We start from the raw sequence: 20,354 nt of genomic DNA on the forward strand, positions 1-20,354 counted from the left end.
ATCATATAACTTATGTGCACAAGAGCAGTGCTTCATGCTAAGTTTCTGGTTCATCTTCTGCAGCATCGCAGGATCTATGAAGAAGATCCAGTGGCTGAAACTGTGCTCATCAGTGAGAATGCATTCAAGCTCACCTTAAAAACTTGCAACTTATTTTGCAATGGCCATTTTTTTGGTATGCCTACTTGTTTTCTTTAAACACATTTTTGTCCTCCTGTGGAAGCTTTCTACCATGTCCATAGGCTTGGTAGTGAGATGAGCCCTCTAATTTATTTTTAAACAGAAACGTCACCCCAAATATATACAGCTCTGGAAAAAAATAAAATAAATACCACTTAAAAATGATGAGTTTCTTTGATTTTACCAAACTGAAAGCCTCTGGAATATAATCAAGAGGAAGATGGATGATCACAAGCCATCAAACCAAGCTAAACTGCTTGAATTTTTGGACTATGAGTGGTAAAAAGTTATCCAAAAGCAGTGTGTAAGACTGGTGGAGGAGAAAATGCCAAGATGCAGGAAAACTGTGATTAAAACCAGGGTTATTCGACCAATTGGGCTCTTAAAACTTTATGAATATGAACTTGTTTTCCTCTGTTGAGAAGCACAGAAGCACTGAACTGTTAAAAAACCATTCCGCAAGTCAGAGCGCATCACACCTTAAAGAAAATGACAAGTGACATGTTGATTGGTTTATTACACATTACGCCAAAAATATACCCGTAATAACTTTAACCCGAGAATTAGTACATGCATTTTGTGCATTTCAAGGTACGCAAGAAGTACTTTTCCCATCATTGCCATAGCAAACAACCTGACACACCTTAAATCAAGCTGCACAGCGCTGCGCTGACAGCTTCCTATAGGTCACTAAAATAGGCCCCAAGTCTCAATGCTTCATACTGATGTGAATTTGATTTTGATACGACCTATCTGAGTGGCACAAATCAGAGCTAAAAATGTTTGATTAGGCTTAAAACATATGTGTCGCATATGATAAAAAAATCTCAGATTGTGAATGTAAATTTGTTAAATTAGTTATCGTTAAAATAATGCAAAAGATTTCGATTTTATTTTTAAGTTACGTGCATAATTTCCACGATTGTGATAAATGATCTAAATGTCTAAATGATACTGAATAATGAATTTCACTTACTGTACTGTAGCTTAGGCATATAAGCTCTTTTCCACGAGGGCTATTACTGAATTCATTAACTTCCATGTAAGCAGAGATGTTGCGCAGCGCGGTAAAAAGGCATTACTTCTGAAACGGCTGTGTTCGGTCTGAGCCGCGCAGTCTGGCAGTTAAAGATGCTAATGACAGAGATGATATTTATGCCATCCTCTGTGCTCTTAGTAAAATGAAGCTGTCTTTCTCTGTCATCTCTCTCTCTCTCTCTTTATGCCTCTCTTTCTCTCCATTCCTCCCCCTCTCAGTGTTGATAGGGTTTGAGAGGAATGTATGTGAAATATTTATTCAGCGTTAGCTGCGAGCGGCTCGCTCACCCACCCACTCTACCTGCCCTGTGGAGAAATCTTCTCAGTGTGTCCCTCTCTCGCACACTCTCTGAAAGCCTGGCCCCGGCTCGCCACAAATTACATGTCTCATTGCTCCTGCGCTTACTGCAGCTTTAAAGAATAGCAATGCGTCCCCATGGCCAACATTAGCCCACGGCCGGCCTTCTCCACTTCCTCTCTCTCTCTCTCTCTCTCTCTCCCTCTCTCTTTCCCTCCCTCCCTCTCTCTCTCTCTCTCTCCCACTCTTTCCCGGCCTGAGAAAGGCAGGCGTGAGCTCAGCAGTCACTGGGGCCTTTGATTCATTATTAATACTATCCTTTTTTGTATTTTAATTGAGAAAGCAATGCAGATTACTCCAGCTGCCCTCCGATTCACCTAGGAAAAAAAATAACCAAGCAGTTTTTTTTTTCACAGTTTTTCACCTTAAAATTCTCTCTCGCACACAGCGCACGCACAAAAAGCCTGTAGCCACAAGTCAGCCTTGTTACACTTGTTCCGATATGTTCATATAATTTGGCATCCGTCCATGGCCCTCTCGCTGACCCTCACAGGCTTGGCTGGCACCGGCAGCTGTGGGTTAGCGGCTCGGCCTCCGTGCTGCTTCTACGCTACAGAAATGCATGAGAGAAACTTCCACATCAGGTTTTAGCTCTAGCAGCTGCACAAGCAGAGAGAATGCACAGACAGACTGCACAATTTAACAGCCAGTAAAACAAGCACAAATGTTGATGTACAGAGGCAACACAGAGGATCGCTTTGCTTTTTTGTGGTGTAAAATGCTGTTTTATGCAACTTTAGTGCTTCCTAATCTGAATTCACTTCGCTTGTGGGCCAGTGTTACACATTCATGCAGACATCCCACCTGGCAAAAACGTGAACATATCAGGAAGGTAGCGGAAAATCACATATATATATTCACTCCGGTTATATATGGATATGTTCTTGTCATTAAAAGAAATAAAGCATATGGTGCATCTCTGACTTTTTTTGTTACACCTTTATTTGTCTAATTTATATACCATGAATATACAGCTCTGGAAAAAAATAAGAGACCACTAAAAATGATGAGTTTCTTTGATTTTACCAAATTGACAATCCTCTGGAATATAATCAAGAGGAAGATGGTTGATCACAAATCAAATCAAAACCATTAAACCAAGCTGAACTGCTTGAAATGTTGCACCAAGAGTGGTATAAAATGATCCAAAAGCAGTGTGTAAGACTGGTGGAAAAGGACATGCCAAAATGCATGAAAACTGTGATTAAAGCCACCAAGTTATTACACTGAATATTGATTTCTGAACTCTTTGCATTATTTGAGGTCTGAAATATCTGCATATTTTTTGTTATTTCAATCATTTCTGGGGTTTTTTTTGCAAATAAATGCTCTAAATGACGATATTTTTATTTGGAATTTGGGAGAATTTGTTTTCCATAGTTTATAGAATAAAACAACACTGTTCAGTTTACTCAAACATATACCTATAAATAGTGAAATCAGAGAAACTGGTTTAGAAACTGAAGTGTTCTTAAAACAATAGCATGTTCTTTTGCTTTTAGATGCTCCTAAAAAGTGTGTAAGCAAGCCTGAAACACAATGTATTTTATACACATCGTCTTTTCTACATATTTACTGTATATACAGTATATTGCAGGTATCAGAAAGCCACAATTAGTATAAGGGAGAATCCCGTAAGTCACAGGAGAAGTGGGATATCTGTTGGGATTTGTGCTTCAACAGTCATATATTTTAATTTTTTTACCCTTGTAATCAAATCAGTTTATTCAACTTATCTCAGTCTCAATCTAATGATTGATCTCTTCTGCCTACAAAATTGAGAGGAATTAGGTGTTCAGAAGGAAAATGCTGCATTCTACTCCCACTACAGTAAGTATGTTTACTTGTAGCAGTGGTTTGAAGAACCCACCATTCTGCTCTTTTTTTTATTTTTTTGTTTGCCCATCGCTCTGCTGTTCAGTTCGTCAGTAAGCAGTCTGGACTGAAAGCCTTTCTCCACCCCCTAGACCCGTTTAATCAATTTGCAGGATTGTATAAACTCTTAGTGAGGGCGTCTTTGTCCTTTTGTTCCTACTGTGGCTTCCCTTCTCTCCCCCTCCAGGGACAGTGTGGGTGGTGTGCTGCTGCCAGCCTTGCTCCAGCTCCTGGAGTTGTTTTATTCACACTTTTAATCGCTGAGTGTTTTATTATTAGGTGCAGGAATTCCACTCGGCCGGGGGGGTTGGGTGGGTTGTGGTGTGGGATCAGCTCGAGAAGGCGCAGAAATGCATTTAGTGGAATCATATTAACGGTGGCATAAAGCAAGAGCTGTCAGGCTGTTGTTAACCCGTCGGTGGAGCCATCCGGCCCTGTCCGCTCTCCTCTAGACATGCACAGGTTATGGACTCAAGCCAATCTTTCCTCAAACTACCTATCAAACCTACTCACACACATCCACACACACACACACACACACACACACACAAACATTAATACTTTTGAATAATTTGCTTCTTTTTAATTAGAGCATTCTTTTCTCTCTCTCTCTCTCTTTTTTTTATTGTTCCATATTACTGGTGTCCACCAAAGGAAGCTCTCAACAACTCAACACTCAAACAAACAAACACACACACACACACACACACATACATACATATAGAGTGATATCTGTTCAAATTAGCAACCGTTCATTATCCAATTCTGCATGGTTTCAAAACAAACAGCCTAATAATGGCTTATGACTTTATTATTCCTTCAGTTTCTCCCCTTCTCTTCATGTGAACCGTCTCCTAATGATTGTCAGCCATATAAATTCAATGCCGGCTTGCTGTTAAATCTAATCTGACTCCCAATAAGGAATAAGGCACGCTTACGCGCTTCTCTGCAATCTAAAAGGGAGTCTTAATTCTTAGGCCAATTAAAATGTGGATTATTTTCAATATAAATTTACTCCTAAGCCTGACAGGGTGCAATTTGTCTACTCGGCTCTTTAATCACTGACGCTCGCTGCTAATAAAACATAAACCACTTAGTGGAGAATTAGTTCCGTCTCTCTTCTGCGGGAGTGGTGGAATGTTTTAGAGGGGGGGAAGGTGGACCGCTGCCTCTGCTCATTAGCTTGAGGCATTTGACAAGTTGGACAATGTCTCCACGTCCGAGCGATGGAGCTGGAGCGGCTTTCCCAGGCACTCGCTGGGACATTTTTATTAGCGTTTAAATAAGCCATGTAAATTCAGTAGATCTGGGATGATTCCCTCTCTCTCTCTTTTCCTCCCCACACACAGATACAAACAGACACCCACACACAAATACACAATATACACATACATACCCACACACACACACATGGTGGGAGGCAAAGCTGGAGATTTTTCTGACAGGCTTAGTTTATCCCCCCTCATTTAGACGCTGCGTTTAGACACAAGGCGCTGAATTTCACCGGGCTTTTATCTTGTCCACCAAGGCTGTGTGCCGCTGAGCAAAAATTTGCATTAGTGTGCGATTATGAATACCTGTGACAGATTCCCACTTGCAGCTCCCCAGGTGGAAATGAATGGGCTCCTTCTGCCTAGTCGTGCAGGAAGACACAGAGCAGGCAATTGGACTTTAGTGGTTAATGTAGCAGCTTGCGCAGTGAGGGCAAAAGGCTTTTGGCTCGCCTGCTGGGCTAGAGGGGCAGTTTTGCAGACTCGCTGTCTTCTGCTCTAGCTGCGGCTGCGCCTGCTGCCTACCTGTAGGCTAACCTGCTCAGCTCAGGTGGAGGGAAAGCCCCAGAAGTGAACCTCTTGGGACTGAAGGTGACACAGTATTACGCAGGTTACTTTAAATCAGAGCAGACAGGCAGAGGCCTCCCTCCATCCCTCCCTCCCTCCAAACACGAACACACAAAGCTTAATACCATTCCCATCTCCTCTGTTCATCTGGCAGTTTTCAGTTTGTATCATTTTCCCTCCCAGATTAAGGTACTGCAACGGCAAGTGGTGAAAGGCATCACTTGCAACGGTACAGTACGGCCACGATTGTTATGAATTATTAAAGAAAGCCCCAGACGTGTACCATGCTGCTGCTGCGATGCCTGGGGGGCTGTGTAGGCCGAACGCTCTGTGCATTAGACACGGTTCACATATCCCCGGTGGCGGTGTGTGTGTGTGTGTGTGTGTGTACGAACCTTGTCTGCGAGTGATGGTAGGTAGACTGGCCCCAGAGCATGGTGTCTGGATGCTGGTTGATATGACAGGAACATGCTGCTATGTTACCAGTGCTAAAACTCCAGGCCTGAAGGCCTAGTCCAAGCTGAGCCTGTCTCAGGCTTAAGTCAAACATATTGTTTCTAACAAGCACCTAGCCAGCCAGCAGCCCATTGTTCTGTGTGCTGCCTCAAACCCACCAACCACTGCAGTATATTCACTGTGCAACACTGAGAAACACACGCAAAACAGAAGAAACTGAGCAGAATGTAAATGTATCTACTGCTATCTACTATCTATTGTCCAATATTTATATATATTTTTATATATTATATTCATGGAAAATAATGCAGAAATGTAATAATAAAATGTGAACAAAACAGGGACAGTACATTAAAAAAATACTTTTCACACGTATTTACAGCAAAAAAGGTTTCATTCATCTAAAAGTACTGATAATATCAAGATGCATCATTATAACAATACATACTATAGTACTGTCCAAGGCTATGCATACTGCATATGCAAATACAAATTAAATATTACTATTATTTAACTATTAAATATTGCGTTACCATGACAAAATCAATGGCTCATGTAAAATTGAATCAATGGTTAAAGCAATAATAATCAAAATACAAACAAATGATGCTGATTATTCTATGTCACACATCCACCTGTGGCATATCATTATGTGTCACAGTCTGGGAGGTAGTGTATATTAGCCCTATACAGTATTATTCAGAGGAAATGGTTTGGCATAAGGCTTTCGAAAAGAAAAAAAAACTGAAGAAAACATTGTGAAGATAAGATTATAAGAAGGACAAATTGCTCTTCTAATTATTTTAAATATTTTTGAGAAATTACAATTTTATCCTAAACAGTCTATAAGACACAAAAAAAAAAAAAAAAAAAAAAGAAACTTTTGTAAATCCGGCCCCTGACTGATTTTATCAAGTCATGGTTCAGATGGCCAGACAACTGGGTCAGAGCATCCTCAGAACAGCAAGGCTAAAGAGATGCTTCTGGTCAGCAGTACCGAAGCTTAAATAAGGCCTACTGCTGCAGTTAAGAGGCCCTATCATACCCCCTGCGAACGGTCTATTTTGTTGTGTTGTTTTAATAGCAACAGAGCTTACGAATATATAGATGTCAATAAGCATGGTTGTCTGGAAATGGGGTAGTTCAGTGTTCAACAGAAAACAAAAATGCGCAACTTACTGAAATTAACCCAGGCAGATGTCCACAGTCAGACGTTCATTGCTATCTTGGCAATACACATGCTTCTAGTGCACAGCAGTGAACACCACCGACTTTTACTCCACGTAAACGTGGAGGCTACAGTTCGATATACTCACCTCTGAACGAGTGAAAGAGCTAGCGTCGTTAGTGGGTAATGCTAATGCTGCTCCAGCAGTGCTAGCCGGGCTAAGCAGCAGGATACAGGCCGATAATCTTCACCTCTCAACAGGGAAATAGCGGTTAGCAGCTAATGCTAATGTTACTCCAGCCTCTGCCAGCACTGGATTAAAAGGCTCACAGGAGATTTTTTGGAAAATGAAAGGAAATTTTAAGTGCGTCTTATAGTGCGAAAAATACAGTAATTTTTAATTATGTTTATGAGAGTGCATCACATTGTTTACAAGCTGCTGACCAGCCAAAGTGCTGCATCATACTCTATATTTATCACATACAGTACATGCATCATACACATAAGTACATACAGTGATTCTGTACGTGTTTCTGCACCTCTTTCTCCTGCTTTATGTTTTGATTGACAAATCCTCAGACACGCTCATTAAGTTGCCACTAAACAGGCTTACATGCAGTCATCTAATTAGTGCTCAGATGAGAGATGCAGAGCTGCTGTGAATCTCCTCTTACTGCCATATGAACCTGTTCGCCTGAGATGATCCACTCTTTCTCTGCTAACAGAGCTGCTGCTGTCTGTTCGTACAGATTTAGCTTCAGCAGAAGGAGGTAAAATCCATGCAGTGTTACAGTATACACGACTGCGCTGCAGTCAGAAAGCATTTGGAGCACAGTATGTCAAACCAACACTGATCAGCCCTGCTCTGCTGTCACTAAATTATGTGGTATCAGCATGGTGTTAATCGATGCAAATGGAATTTTGAAATATTAAAATCGCTGCTGCGGTGCTAACGTGTATGCACACCCTCTCCCTGTTGTCACATATACATACACACACACACACACACACACACAGAATGGACGACAGAGGTTCTATAGCCAAGACTGTGATACTCAGTGATACTAGTGTTGAGAAGGACTAGTGTTGGGTAATACATCAACTAAACCAGTACCAGTAAACACAAGTAAGACATTGCATATTACTCTAAATGACTCTATATTTTTTTCCTAAATCCTCGATTCGTTTTTATTTCCGATTTTAGGGTCATGATTCGATTCGATTCTCGATTTCCTTTTTTCTTTTCTTTTTTTTTACAGCAGAGAGGCCTATGCCAGTTTTAGATTAGTCTATTGTCAGTCATTGGTTTGATTCATCAAATTTACAATATCTTATTTCAAACGGTGGGCTTAATATAAGTGATGCAAAGTGAAACAAGTGATCTGTAATACACCACATTAGGCACTAATGGTCAAATTTAAATAATTTAATTAAGAAATAAATGTAATGCTATCTAGTGGCTTTTTTTGGTAGCAGCAGTGTGCACTATTAAAACAGCAAAAAAAAATAAAAAATACAGGACAAGTCATGTACAAGATAATAGAACAATTAAAGCCTTAACAAACTGAACTCTATCCTACTATAACAGTTAAACATGAAAAATAAGACTCGGTCCCTGAGAATGACAAGTATTTTTCTTTAACAAAGATATATTAGTAACTTTATCTGAGAGAAAGATGCTCCTTAAGTTACCAAAATTATTAACATATTTAAGGCTAGATAAAACAACTGTTATTTTTATATTTTCAAGTTTTTCTGTAAGAAGATAAGAATGTCCACATTCTCTGGAGAAAGGGCTGCTCTTTGAGCAGTCACAGTGTCTGTGGCATCGGCTACAGTGTGCTGCGCCATTTGCGTAGCGTGCTGCTCCATTTGCGCATAAAATATCGAAATCGTGACACCCCTAGCGTATTCACACCTAAAATCTCAAACACAGTCCAAACCAAGGTTGATATATGTTGATATACATTGTATATTTTAGTCTGGTTAATTTTGCAGCATACTCTAATGAGCATGCTAAAGAACTTTACTTCCTCCTGCCATCCTGTCGTTTACTACGTGGGCTGCATCTTCCTATACCTGGCTCTGATCGGTTTGTAGAATGTTGTCAGTTCAGCACGTTGCCTTTCCAGTTGCTGTACCGAATCAGAGTCCCTTCACATGCAGATGCATCACATACAGAATAAGCGTAACTAACTGCCCTTAGATTCATTTTAATTCTGTTTAAAAATAAGGGTTAATCTACAGTCACAGTAGATAAAGGAATCACCATAGTAAGTGTTTGTGCTCATACTACTAAATGAAATGTACAGTACCAGTAAAAGTATAGACACACCTTCTTACTCAATGTTATTGTTTACTTATTTTATTTTTTTCATACATTGTGAATATAATACTGAAGTCATCCAGACTATGAAGGTACACATAAGGAGTCATGTAGTAAATGTGTTAAAACAAACCAAATACTCTGTTAAGCATTTAGATGCTCTTATCTAGGGTGCTGTTACCTTGACGATTAACTTATTCTATGTAACACAGGAAACTCTTGGTCTTCCTTTCTGGGATGAACCCGATGAGAGCCAGTTTCATCGTAATGTTTATGATGATCTTTGTGACTCCACTTTTTTTAGACTTTCATTTCTTATTTTTTTATACTTTACTTAGTTGAGTAGTTCTTTTCATTATACGGATTAGAACATTAATCAAATAGAGATATTTACTGTATACCACCAACTCTACCTCTTTACAACTTTATAACTGATGCTCTCAAACACATTAAGAGGGGAAGAAATTTAATTGATTAACTTTTGACAAGTTCAGCACAGCTGTTAACTGACAGGCATTCCAGGTGACTCTACCTCATAAAGCTGACTGAGAAAATCCAGCCAAGATGTAAAAAGCTGTTGTTTAACCCTTTTTTGTTTAGTAATTTTATATGTTTTTCTTCATAGTTTGGATGTTTTTTTTAGTCATCTACAATGCATTACAATACAAATAAAATGTTGAAAAATCTATGAATTTAAGGTGTTTCCAAACTTTTGACTGGTTCTGTAAATACAGAAAAAAACAGTGCATTAGACACTGTATTATATTATTAGCATTATGTTATTAAATATATAATATATTATTAATATTAATAATAATAGCATCTGAGTCTGAACAAACATCTTTTTGTAAAGTTGATCATTTTAAATATTGAAATCAGTTACGTTCCTAATGAATTAATTACTTTATTCATTAAAACATTCTCTAATACTGTAGTGTGTTTGAAAAAAAAAATATATATATATATTTTGATATTGAATTCTATCAGTACCTCCCAGCAGTGTGTAGCCATAGTGCCTGCTGGGGTTATTTCCGTGGGCTGAAAGGTCTTATGACACATTTGTGCAGTGTTATTGAGGAGGTGGTGTACTGGGCACCGCATGGCTCAGTGTGTATGGGAGTATGGGAGTAGGCTGGTGTTGTGTGAGGGCAGCACTTCTCACTGGTCATTTCTTGACACTCACCCTTTGTCTGCCATCTTTCTCTCCGTCTCCTCCTGTTCCTTCTCTCTATCCGCTCTGCTGTCTCTCTCTCTCTCTCAGATCTTTGTAGTGATGGTGTGCCACTTCGAGCTCTTCATGCTGCCTCTTTTCCTCCTCCTGCTGATTGGCTGGAACTACTTTCACAACACCCCGGGCGCGGGCAGCCACAGTCAGGACCTGGTGAGTGCCATGACCTCACCCACACAGCGGAGTAGCAGATCTCCAACCAGCAGCCGGCCTACACAGCCCTCCAGATTGGGGAAAGATCAGCAGGGCACTCTGCATTTACTGCAATATCTGAAAGAGGCAGCAGAGAAGCCCACATTACACACACAACACTTTTCTATTCAGGAATAAGCATTATAGTAAATTCAGGAGTAAATAAATAGTGTTATTTGATCATTATTATAGAGACCTTGTCGTTTATGGGAATAACCAGGGATACTGTATAAAACATAAAATCAATAGTGATTGTTCTTAACTCTTAACTCTAGGCATTTAACGGACACTCTGATCCAATGAAACCTACAAGGTTTTTCCAATTAAAGAGGATTCAATGTAGTATTAGGAGTCTTGCCCAAGGACAAAGACTCTTACTCTTTAGAATCACGTTTAAGATTTTTTTATTATTCTATAAATCAATTAACAGTTTAACACCTTCAAACATCTCTGAAATGTTGATTGAATATGTTTTAAATCGTGTCTTAAGATCATAAACTGATAGACTCCTTCAGATCCACCGTATGGTCTCAAAGAGTGGAGAAGCGTCTTTCTGTTTTTATATGTCAAAAATCTGGAAAACTTTACGGATAAATATTCGTCAGGCAACCTCTGTTATTATTTTTAGGAAAAAGCTAATATATTTAAAACATATATTTTACATAAGCTTTAAATTAGACCTTATTCTTATTTCTACATTTCAATTAGATCCTTCTTATTATTATTTATGTATTATTATAAGTGTTTTTAATTTTGTTCTGATTTTATTATTACCTTATTATCTTATTTTTATCTCTTTCAATTTGATTGTATTATTATTCTATCATAATCTTCATTCATTTGTTTTTGAGTATTATATTTTATTAGTGTTAATTTTAATTGATTTTTTGTTGTTTTTGTTTGAGCTGCATTTTTATGTATAATAGGTGCTATATAAATCAAGTTTATTATTATATTACTAGAGTAAAGCAGTATAGTCACATGATGTGGTAGCTCATATCTTCAGTACTTAAGATCTCATCAGCTAATATGAAAAAGAAAAGAAAATTTCTCCTCAATGCCTCCAGCCATCACCCAAGAAAATGTTCAATTCAATTCTAGTTCTAGTGAGATTTCTCTAGGATATGATATGTAAAACGATGTGCATCTACTACAGAGGATCAACAAACAGGAAAGTGAGAGAACAACTGCATACAGACCAATATCACCCAATTAGACAACCTATATATATATATTCTTAAATCTATAAAAGTAGACACCCAGTATATATTATATATATATATATATATTTAATACTTGTTTCTCTTATAAAAATAAACATTTTTACAGGTGTAGAAAACTTTGTACAGTACTGTGTGATGTTGCACTACTGTTGACTCATGAGATTCACTTTTAAACTCAAAGCAAGTTAAAACTAATCAACTAATCAACTAAACTGTTAATCAATTAATTGTTTGCTAAAAATCATCCCCTCTTTTTTTAATATACTATTGCACTAATGAAACTTAAAATTTAAATAAAGAAAAGCAAAAAAAAAAAAAAGAATGAATTCTAAAACCTTTGATCAGTGGTGTATACATTATAGTTAAAGTTTGTAATATTTCTAACTTCAAACTTCTAATGTGGCCCACACACCCAGTTCAGACATAGATTGATGTGCATAAAAGTTTTATTCGAGCTTATCATTGTTCATGCAGTTGGAATGACCTCCATTTCCACTGCTTTTGAAGTTTGTTGCCCTAGTCTTTACCCACAATGCATCCCATCCTTTGAGCGACATCCTCCCTAACTCATGGCCTGTATGTCAGCGCTGTGGGCAGAGCTGTGCACTCAGGGCAATGTTAAAGTCTGGGTGCGCCTCTGTCACCTTGCCCTGACCCCTTTTCTCCGGCAGAATGCTCCCTGGCAATGTCACATCCCATCCGCGGCGCGCGACAGCGATGACTTGATGTAAAGTGATCCGGGCACAGGCAACTCAAATTAAATGTTTTTCTTTTTTTTTTTTTTTTTTTCATTCCCTCCCCCTTTCTATGTTTTTTTTTGTGTATCTATGTATGTTTGTGCATATTTGTGTGTGTGTGTGTATGTGTGTGTTGGGAAGAAATGAGATTGCTCTGCGGTGACACGACTCTTGTGAGGAAGACCCTCACCTTTCCTTTTCACACGAGGTCACCCCGTAATGTAGTTGTAGTTGCTACTGGCAACGGGCCTCACCCAATAGGGGTGTATATATAAGCGATGTTTTTTTTTTTTAAAACCATAGGTCTTTGTTTAAAAACCATAGGTTTAAATTTATGTATATATACATACAAAAAAAATAATAAAATTCTCCTTCTGCCTACAAATATGTATGTCCACCTCAAGTCATTCTTCTTCTCTTCTTTCAGGAGAGCATGTCCGTGGCGGAGGACGAAGACGAGGATGAAAAGGTACTTCATTCTTTTTTTTTTTTTATCTCGTCTCCTTCCCCTTCTTTCCCCCAACCCCTCCCCCCTTTTTGATTAACCACAGCTTTCTCAGAGTTCACAGAGCTGCAGCGTCTGACCTTGCGGCACGGCGCCAAGTCCGTGCTACCGTCCCTCCAGTCGCCGTGTTTAACTCGCAACATCCAAGTTAAACACGCTGGAAATGAGGACAGGCACTGTGACTGTCTCAGCAAGCACAATTTTTCCTCTGGTACTTCCAGTCCAGTCTCCGGGGAACGCTCCCGCATACGACAAATGGATTTGGTTGCTTTGCTGCGCTCCTTTGAAACACAGAAATAAGCACAGAACGGAATCATTAATTGAAGTCTAGCTTCCACTGGGGAATAGAGGCATTGTGGAAATTTCACACCAGACGTGTCTAAATAGGGAGGCTGGTCTTTAGTTGAACTCGACAAATAAACTGTGCCTCGTTCCCTTTATATATGAAGGGCAGCAACCATTTGCGGGCCTAAGGTAGTTAATCCTCCAGGTTAATAAACTGTAACAGGTTTTGTTTTCCTTGTATAATAATCCTAACGCAGTTGCAAATAGCTTCTCATCAGAGATGAATTTTAGCTTGTTTTCGCTGTAGCAGTAGCGGTAGCGGTTTCATTTGTGGCGGTAGTAAGAGGCTCTTAACTGTTATAAGCATATAACCATTAAAAGCGCCGTGTTGATTAAATCTCTATAGTCGCTGATACGGCTCCTAATCATATTAGCCCGTGTTGTCTGGTCTGGAGAGGAATGAGTTAATAGGAAGATGATGTGTTATTGGTTTCTGACGGCGATGCGTGGAAGTATGGAGCCCCGAGCCTCTGAGCGGTGACCCCGGCGCTGTGTGGCTACAGGCCCGGGATTCATATCCATAATGTGCTAAATATATTCTGTTGTGATGACCGCAGGCTAGCTTCATCTATGGAGAGGAACCCCTCTGTTAAAAACAGGTCTCTCCTCCAAATCCTGTCTGAGCTGAGCAGCTAATTCAAGGATGAAATACATTATGTGTGTGAGTGTGTGTGTGTACATGTATGCGTGTGTGCATGTGTGCAAGCAAGCACATTAACTGATGCCCAGCAGCTAAACAATTGTAATAAATCTTGGGGAGGGGGAGGGAGGGAGGGAGGGAAGGGGCTGGGGTGGAGAAAACGACTTAGCGCCCAAAGAAAAAGCAATGATATAGCAATTACATGTGGCTTATATGAGTACTAGATGCAAATGCCTGTATGTGTTTAAGGCTCAGGAAAATAATATTAGCTTTATGCGTTATCCACAATAATAATCAGTTTCATTTGTCTTATTAGATTTGATTTTAGCTGTAAAAAAAATAAAAAATACAGCCACCAGTTCAGCTTTTACTGACAGTGAACAGTGATAAGATGTATTATTTTTTTTAATACAGGCCACAGAATTAATGTTTTTTTTTCCCTTCCTATTGCGTCTGATGCTTCTTTCTAAGCCCTTTCACATTATGTGAAAATTAAATCTGTCCTTTCATTTACTTAATTAAGCAGCTGTCTATGTTTGTTTTAAGCTGTCTGCTCTAATTTAAAGTGGCCGTGTTTCAAAGTCCTGTTATGGGTCTAAGCTCTGCCTTTTAAATTTGATATCATAGAGGCAGATCAAGCAGTGTAGCTTTTCACAGTGTATCAAAGCCATCACGGCTAATGTTTGGGGTTAAAGAAGGATCGGTGTTAAATTTGATAACTTCAAAAGGCGATACTTTCTCCCATGTCCTCTGGTTAAGATGGGAATAAAGGTTATCCCCTCTGAGAAGGTTACGCATACCATTCACATTTTTTTTAGGGGAATTTTTTTTCCCAGTGGAAGGGAATTTGTAAACGCACCGCCGTGCGGCGCGGACGCTGAGGAATGAGGCTAAAGAAAGACGATAGGAGCGGCTACGTTACAGCAAAAATAACACACAACAGATCCTGCCCTATGAGCACAATCTGTCCCGGGGGGAAAAGGGTCTTACCAATCATGTGAGCAGGCACAGTCACTTCTCTTTGGCCCTGGGTACCAGTTAGATTGTGCACATGGACAACTGGTTTAATCAGAGAGAGCGAGAGAGAAAACAACCCCCTGGTTGTGTGTCTTGGGTAACTGGGAGGCTGCTGTGTGTTTGGCCACAGGCCTTGATTCGCCTCCCGCTGTCTGGCCTGGTTGGAGGGATCATGCTGTGCTGAGCCAGAAAAAGAGCTGACCACAACACCCAACACCCACAAACATGTACATACACTGAGTTGTACATTATTTATATATATTTTTATACATTATACGGGGTCCAGGAATTATGTTCAGTTCTTATATCTCATATCTCTTATATCTTATATCATTGTTGAAATATGTAAACAATTAAACCATCTGAACTTTTACACTGTGTGAAAAAAAAGCCATTGCAATTAATGTACTGAAGCAATTTAATATACAGCTCTGGGAAAAATTAAGAGAGCAATTCAGTTTCTAAATCAGTTTCTCTGATTTTGCTATTTATAGGTATATGTTTGAGTAAAATGAACACTGTTGTTTTATTCTATAAACTATAGGCATTTCTCCCAAAATCCCAATAAAAATGAGGCTGAAAAAGGCTGAAATTAGAAAAAAAGATGCAGAGCTTTTAGAGCTTTAATGCAAAAAAGTTCAGAAATCAATATTTGATGTAATAACCCAGTTTTTTTAAATCACAGTTTTCATGCATCCTGGCATGTTCTCCTCTTAAACACTGCTTTTGTATAACTGTATGCCACAACTGTTGCAAAAGTTCAAGCAGTTCAGCTTGGTTTGATGGCTTGTGATCATCCATCTTTCTCCTGATTCTCCTGCCTGGTACTGTATGTGCATGGGTTGCTGTGGTGATGAAGTTATGTCTGTCAGAAGCTAACCTTGGATTCCCACAAACTGCTATTCCGTTAAACTGTTAAAATGCTATTTGGATTAGATTAGCAAAAATCTGATTTTATGTGGTCCGTGTGGCTGTCCAGACTATCATAAATCAATCTGTAAGCCATGTTGATTTGCCAAAAATATGCCTGGATTTGGGCTGGAAGTCTAAACATATCCTTAGTATTGCCTATATAAAGCCTGATCCATCACAGATCTTTTTTTTTTTTTTTTTAATCCATTCACTCCACTGACAAGCAGCTGTAGAGGTTACATCTCTGGTTAAACACAGAACTATTAGGGAAACGTTTTGCTTTTTGGTTCATGTTCTGCTGGTTAAAATCAGTGGAAACCACTCACATGAACTCTTTACTTAATTTCGTTGTGTAAATAGCAAAGGCGCTTGTGAATATATCTACACCAACGGGCGTGGTGGTGTCAAAATCAGGTGTGTTTGGGTACATTTCTGGCGTATTGCTACCTTGGCAACGGAAAACACAGGTGAGCCAAAATAGGACCCCTAGACTGTATATACTGTAAGAGTGGACAGTACATCCTTGTTCACTCCCACTGTCTTTGTTTGAAACCATAAGATGGCTGAAATAGAAGCTGACTTCCTCATTGCACTTGTGCATTAACCTATTGCTTGTGCTGTAGAGTCAGGAGGCGAGGTGGTGTGACCACTTGAACCCCGCCCACATGTCTTAGGAGAAAGTCTATCTGAAACTGAGCACAGAAACACAGAAACTTTTCAACCAGAAATAAGAATGAGAGGAAGATGATACTATCATGTGAATCATAGCTTGCAGAATTGACAGAACACAATTGGCAAAATATTATTTTTTTACTTAAATGGGATTGGGTGGGGTTAAAAATTCTACTGCAGTCAGGAACTAGAGAGTGTAATAGACATTTTAACTTTCAATTGTTGAATTCAATTGTATAAAATTGTACAAAACATATTCCCCATTCAAAATACTGTGTATTCCAACTCCCTATATGAGAAACTGCCCTATATGTCTCATATGTAATTATATTCAGTTATATTCAGTATGTCTGTATATCGAACATTGAACATTGTTATAAAGGCTGATGACTTATGTAATACACCATATAGGGAGTAGCAGATCATCACAGGATCATAGTAGTAGTATATCTTCATAGAGCATTCCCAACACTAAAACTATTAATATATTCTATTTTTTTTTTTAAGTATCTAGTAAATAAGTATTTCACCAAACAAGAGGCTATCTTTTACTTATTTTAATTTACTTATTACGGTTTTTCAAGGTTTTAAGTGAAAATGTAACAATGTTTAACAAACATTTTCTAAGCTTTACCTTAACCCTAACTCTGTCCTTAACCTCGCTAAGCAAAAAGCAATAGCAGTAAAAAAATGTTCACTTTTGTAATAAAAAGCACTGAAAGAAGTCACGGCCATATTTTTAGCTTTTCATTGTAGGTTCCCCATAGAAATCCCCAGAAAGTCTGAATATCTGTGTCTAGAAAACGTATGAAAAGACACACACGCTCCATCACAGTGCCCTTTACCCATTTTCACACACTTTCATTCTGTCACCTTCAACATAATGTAACACAAGGGTAGAATGCTGATGGCTTATTCACCGAGGTACACCGACCACGGAGGTAGCCTTGATTCCGAAAGCACTACATCTACTGTTTGTTTATCCGCTCGTTTGTTTCCGCGCACCCGTTTGTGTTGCGTAGTGCTTTTGCATTTATGGGCTCACTACACAGGTGCCTTTCATTTAGCACACCTCTCCAGTCTCCGTGTGGAATAAGTGAGTTGTAAATATTTGCGCTGGCTTTGAATGAATATTCAAATTTGGCTCCACTTACTCGAATTAAAGGCATGTTAAATAAGCTCTTTTTGGGCGCTTTTTGATCGTGCCCAGCGTCCCTGTGAAACCATATTTTCGTTTTTTTCCATTTTTTTTTTTTTACCTTTGTACTTCAGATCAAATCTGCTTCCAGCCACCTTAAAAGCCTGCCTGCGCGATTTCATCCGAAATGACACGGATTTTCTAATCAGTTGAAATGAATGGCTCTTGTCGTCTGTCCCTCCAAAACCCATCCTTTTCCTCTTCAGAAGCCTGCTCCTGATTTTGTTTTCTAAGAGTACTGAAGAGTTTGCAAGGAGCACAAGGCAATACACATAGATGAAAAAAAAAGAGAGACAAGCATCAAATGAGTAATGGGGGATCTGCAGCCCATGTGGGGGAAAAAACGGAAGACTTCAAGAGTGTTTTGGAAGATGAAATGCAATAATCCACAGAGCTTATTCATGTAGTTCCCGTGAATGATTCACTCTTTAGTCCTTTGGTCCCCATTAGCATGAAAGCCTAGCATTGCTGTCTTTTTTCCTCCGTAACCTTGCCGTTTTGCAAAAAAGTTCCATATGACAGTTTATCTTGTATGTATGTGTAGTCTAGCTGAGTAAGGTTAACTGTCTCCCATTAGGAGAAATCCCACCATGATATGGGGACTTAACAATGTCGAGATAAAGATATGAAAGAGGGTTGTGGATTGACATGAGAGTCAGGATGTGTGTATGTGTATGTATGTATGTGTCTATGTATACAGTCAGTCTTCAGGGAGCTCAGTAGCATGTATCTGAAAAGCTCTCTGAAAACAGCTGTAGTTCCGCTGTCTAAAGTAACCCAGGAGAGATGAACTGATAGGGAACACAGTCCACACAAACATACAGCATTCAATACGCTTCTCTTGTGCTTTTTATCCCTTTTATTTATTACTTTAGACAGATACAAGCTCACTTACATAAAGCTTTTAACCCTTACAAATCTCAGTTATTGCAGACAATAACAAAAGCATGGTCTAATGGCCTTCACTTCACACATGTAAATATTGTCTATTGTGTGATTATGCAGTTTTTGCAATCAGACAGCTTTTCAAACCCCAAAATCAGAAAATACTTGTAAACAGATGATGTCAACACAAGCAATATCTACATAACTATCTAAGGAACACAGATGAACAGTCAATAAACACTTTAAAATATAGTCCCGCATTTTAGGGAATGTGTGTAAGCCTGTCACAATAAGATTCTTTTGAATCCTAGAAATATATTGTCCCAGAAATTATTGCGATACACAATATTTTTGTAATTTTAAGAATGTCATAATGAAAACAGAAAAGCATAAAAACGCACATGTTTTAAAGACAACAAAATTGTTGTTAATCTTTAATCAAAATTCGTTTGGGAATTATTTACTTATTACTTTACCTACTTTAGTCCACACTGTGTTTATGGAGTCACAGTTATTGAAGCATGACTGGCTAAAATACCTACAAATAAACACAGTAGACGATATCACAATTATCAAAAATGATTGAGGTCATGTTGATTTATTGTACAATAAAATCGATATTGCAATTATTGTGACAGGCCTAAATTTGTGGACAATTCTAAAAACCAAAATGACCCTAAAGCACTTCATCACTTGGTAATCCTGTCCCAACTTAGATTTTTTGGAATGTGTTGCAGGCCTGAAATGCAGAAATGGATGCATATTACACATTAAATTAAAGTCACATTGCAAATTATTAATTTTATTATTTTTTTTTTTTTTGTTCCGTCCCAACTCTCTTTCTGATTATATATCATCTTCCTTAGGTATAATTTGCTCACCAAGACGGCAGTAGAACTGTAGGCCTGTAAGGGTTAAAAAGCACAGAGATCTGGATTATCCATTGCCCTCTTCATGCATAGACAGGGCGTGTGGACTGTGGGAATGAGCGGTTTCCTGTGTGTGTCTGGGGGAATGGAGAGTGACAGCAGGGAGTGGTGACTGGGGTCTCCCGGGGGTCGCCTCAGCATCGCCGATAAAGACCCTTTCTCAGTCTGCCGTCTGGGAGGGATGCTTTTTAAACACAAACATATACACCACACATCCTCCCCTCAATCACACGCTTCTCATTCGCCCCTCCATCCAACAGCACCCCCCCCAACCCCCCTCCCCGACTCCCAGCTCTTTGACTCTCGCTCACTCTCTCTCTCTCTCTCGCTGTCATTATTCCTGTCATTATTCCCTCCTTTTGATGTGGGGCTTCTTGGCTCTCTTTAGCTTGCATTACTCCTGTTATCTGCGGCTCTGTCTCTGTCTCTCCGCGCCCCCCCCCTCCACCCCCACCCCCCCTCTCTGGAGAGCTCCACGGCAGGCCTTCATTGCTGGAGGAATCTCTGATGTGATCATGCTGCTTTGGACTTCAGATTATACTGGCAATCTTCCCTAAGTAAAATGGACTTTTCTCTCTCTCTCGTTTTTTTAAGCCTCAGAAAGTCCATTTGGTCCTTGCCTCTGAATTACG

At 39.2% G+C, this 20,354-nt stretch overlaps 1 protein-coding gene across 1 annotated transcript in view; it reads left to right on the top strand.

The window, feature by feature from the left end:
* The window catches only part of mctp2a (multiple C2 domains, transmembrane 2a), a 71,842-nt gene that overhangs the window by 38,896 nt on the left and 12,592 nt on the right, over nt 1-20,354 (top strand). Inside the window, exons 18-19 of the mRNA XM_022679733.2 lie at nt 10,501-10,620; nt 13,047-13,088. Of these exons, the coding sequence (XP_022535454.2) occupies nt 10,501-10,620; nt 13,047-13,088 (162 nt within the window). The remainder of the gene's footprint in view (nt 1-10,500; nt 10,621-13,046; nt 13,089-20,354) is intronic.

Source organism: Astyanax mexicanus, chromosome 9 (genome assembly GCF_023375975.1).
Source record: "Astyanax mexicanus isolate ESR-SI-001 chromosome 9, AstMex3_surface, whole genome shotgun sequence".
NCBI lineage: Eukaryota > Metazoa > Chordata > Actinopteri > Characiformes > Acestrorhamphidae > Astyanax > Astyanax mexicanus.